We start from the raw sequence: 3626 nt of genomic DNA on the forward strand, positions 1-3626 counted from the left end.
AACCTGTAGGAGCAAAATACGTGCTTTTATCTTAACAGAGCTCTGTGGTTCCTCCTGCTAGTCTACAATTTCTCATATTGAGGTCATCAAACCAAATTTCAGATCTACCATAACTGACTGATACCTGCTAGCCCAATTTTTGCAACCAACTTCTGACTGAGAAACCAGTAACCTCCTCCCAGTGTCAGAATCTYGCTGAGGAAGAAACTGCATTARGTCTGCTATAATTGATGTGTATTTGCAAATAAAATAAGTTAATGGAGTTGCATTTACAATTTTTATATCTCYGTGTCATGTAGTAGATCTCAGCTGGCTGGTGATAGAAAAAGTAGATCTTGGTCTCAAAAAGTTTTGGCAGCCCTGTTCTATGTRTTCAGGAGATGGGCAACATCTCTGCAGACCCCACACATCCTGGACCTGGACACAAGCAGTTCAGACTTTTACCTCTAGGTCAGCAAGTCAGAGAGCTGTCTGCAAACAACAGTTGCCTCAGAGACGGTTTCTACCTACAGCCAGTCACAAATATTTTACTGACACAACTTCTGCTTTGTCCATTGCGAAAAGATCTTTTTGTCTGTCTTTACAAGACAGATTAAAAAACTTCAATTTTTTTTTTTTACGTCTTTATTGAAAGCAAAACTGAACTGTTTAGTTTTCCTTTTGAACTTTTCCTGTTTTTTTCCCCCTAATATTCATCTTATCTCCTTACAGTCCCTGCGACACAAGAAGCAAGAACAGGTAAGAGATTGCTTGCTAAGCTTATAACAGGATCATATTAATTTGGACAAAACTTGTTGCGTAGCTGTGATCAGGAGTTGAATGCAGAAATATGTTTCGTCTCGTCAACAAAGAAACATGAAGTTCTGACGGAAGCTCTGAGTCTCTCAGAAAACACGAAGTTACTGCAAACTTCTAACCACAGTTAATGTTTACACCCAAAACTTCACTGATCCAGAACCTCTCAGCTGTAGATCATCCGATATTACTTTTAAGCATTTGTTAAACATATCTTTCAATAAGGCTGCATTTCTGTATTAAAAAAAAAAAAAATTTATTGGTTAGATTAGATATTCTAATTTTAAATGTCATGCCTTAGTTAATAATGAGCAGAAAATCGTTTTAATTAACAGATATGAAGGTTTTCAAGTATTCATTTGTGTGTAATTAATCTATATGTAGTTTCATAAAACTCCTGAAATTAATTGACTTTTCAACAGTATTCTAATTTATTGAAAGGGTGTTTAGTGCATTCTCTTTCACAACGCAAAGAGGAAATGATCCATTCACACTAATTTGAGGATCAAACTGTTGAAATGAAGGACATTGTTCAATATAAAGCCTTAAAATATATATATTTTAAGGCTTTGTTGGCTCTAGTGGCCTTTATTTGATAGTGAATTGGCAGGAAAGTGGGTAATGCAAGAYATGGTCGGKWATCGAACCGGCGACAGCCGCGCCACCACGRCGCTCCTTGTTCCAGGTTTTTGTTCAGTCAAATCTATGTGAACGTCATTGTGCATTCAGGTGTTCTGAGTTCATATCTCCAGCAGGGGGCGCATGTTAAATTTCACATCCATCTGTACCTTCTTATCCATGTAGGGTCAGGCTGCTAGATAATACGTAAGACTGCGAAAATGGTTCATCTTTCCCTTTCTTTCTAAACACGCTGAAAGTAAAGATAGYATGTGGTCATGTCTTAGTTTCTATTTGYTGTGACGTATTTGTAAACCAAACACTGTGTCTCCGTCTCCAGCTGTAAGCTATGASGTCCGTGTTCCTCCTGCTGTCCCTCCTGCTGGCTGTGGTTGATGTTCAAGGAGGATCAGAGTTCAGAATCTGTGCCTTCAACCTTCATCATTTCGGGGAATCCAAATCTAACAAGAATGACATCATGATAACTCTGGCCAGGGTGAGGACTTGGTTGTGCTGTTGCGATATTATGATAGTGTAATATTTCCACACTAAGTGTCCTTCAAGAAAATCTAAAGTGCTTGAAAATAAAATATAATACTGATCTTAACATTTTCCTTGTGATTGCTACAGTTTTACTGTAGCTTGACATTAAATTGGATGCAGTTTGCTTTTATAAACGACACTGGATTCAAATGGAAAATTTATTTATTTTAACTTTTTTTTTCATAGAGACAAACTTGAAAACATTTTTAGAAATGCGTTCTAAAAATGAAAACATTTTTAGAGCTTCGATGAAGAAAGGTTTGTGTCAGCCTTAGATGCTGTATAATTTTCCAACACAGAGAATCTTGACATCTAATGACATCTAATGATCCTCTTACCAGCTTGGCTTCATAATTGAAAGTGATATGCTATGAAATTGAATTGATATAACGGAAATAGTCAAAAACTTAACACCGGCTTCAAGGTCAGTAGGCTAAGTGTTTACTGATTGAGAAGTAACTTTCTTAACTTCTCAACACCAATTTAGATGCAAAAAGATCCAGTTGAGATTTTTTTGCAGTGTTGTTTGTACTTTCTCCCTGAGCATAATGTAGATTTTTTTTTCTGTAGGTATATTTCGGTGAGGTTAGACCCTGTGAATTTGGCTGCCTCCGCCTCTGGTGGACGGGTGATGTGGGCAGGAACACCCGTCAGTGTCCACACCAAGCTGTAACTCTGCTGCTTCCCGTCTGTTTCAGATAATTACTCGTTGTGACGTGTGTTTGCTTCAGGAGGTCAGAGACCGTAAAGGAACAGCCGTATCAAAGCTGCTCCAAACGATCAGAAGGTTAGTGAACCAACTGGCTGACTTATTTTCTTACTAACAATATTAGTAAAAATAGTTGGATCTACTTTATCTGTTGGTTATTCAGATATGACACGAGGAACMAGTATGACCTTTTGGCCAGTGAGAGGCTGGGCAGGAAAGAGTCATATCAGGAGCAGTATGTGTTCGTCTACAGGTAAGCTGCGCTGCTTCATGCTCCAACGTACTACAACTTGTTGCACACAGAAACATTGCGCCTTTCTTTATCTGAATGCATGCAGGACCAACACTGTGGAGGTTGCTGGTCAGTATCAGTACCCAGACAATCTGCCAGGAGATGAAGATGCTTTCTCCAGAGAACCTTTTGTTGTTCGCTTCAAAGCCCCAAAKACCTGTGAGTTTGTTTGTTTTTTGYTTTAGACATTTATTACCGTACACTTTTTTTTTCTCCATCCTTCTTTATTTTCCCTTCTGCCTGTTTCCAGCTATACAGGAGTTTGTTCTCATCCCTCAACACACCACTCCGGTTAACGCCACTAAAGAGCTGGATGCCCTGTATGACGTTCTGCAGAAAGTAAGAAGGATGTGGAAAACTGAGGTAAAGGCTAATGCCGCTCATTGCCGAAGAACGGTTTGAATCTGCTGCAATCGATAAATCTTGYGTGATTCTGAATGTTACGCGAGCAGAACGTGATGCTTCTCGGGGACTTCAACGCCGACTGCGGCTACCTGGCCAAGAAGAACCGGAACAAAGTGCGTCTGATTACAGACAGGAACCTCCATTGGCTGATAGGAGAGAACACCGACACCACGGTGAAGCACAGCACGTCCTGCTCCTACGACAGGTGAACTGCTGGTTTAATCTGCTCACACAACAAAACTCATCCCTTGTTTTTTTTTTTTT

At 39.5% G+C, this 3626-nt stretch overlaps 1 protein-coding gene across 1 annotated transcript; it reads left to right on the forward strand.

Moving 5' to 3' along the window:
- Window positions 1-652: 652 nt before the first annotated feature.
- Window positions 653-3571, forward strand: dnase1l1 (deoxyribonuclease I-like 1). Its single transcript, XM_008412907.1, has 7 exons — window positions 653-738; window positions 1754-1909; window positions 2655-2743; window positions 2829-2918; window positions 3004-3116; window positions 3208-3320; window positions 3410-3571. Exons 2-7 carry the CDS (start codon window positions 1763-1765, stop codon window positions 3569-3571), a joined length of 714 nt encoding a protein of 237 aa, XP_008411129.1. The 5' UTR covers window positions 653-738; window positions 1754-1762.
- Window positions 3572-3626: the final 55 nt, after the last annotated feature.

The sequence above is a fragment of the Poecilia reticulata genome, linkage group LG7 (assembly GCF_000633615.1).
Source record: "Poecilia reticulata strain Guanapo linkage group LG7, Guppy_female_1.0+MT, whole genome shotgun sequence".
Classification (NCBI taxonomy): Eukaryota; Metazoa; Chordata; class Actinopteri; order Cyprinodontiformes; family Poeciliidae; genus Poecilia; species Poecilia reticulata.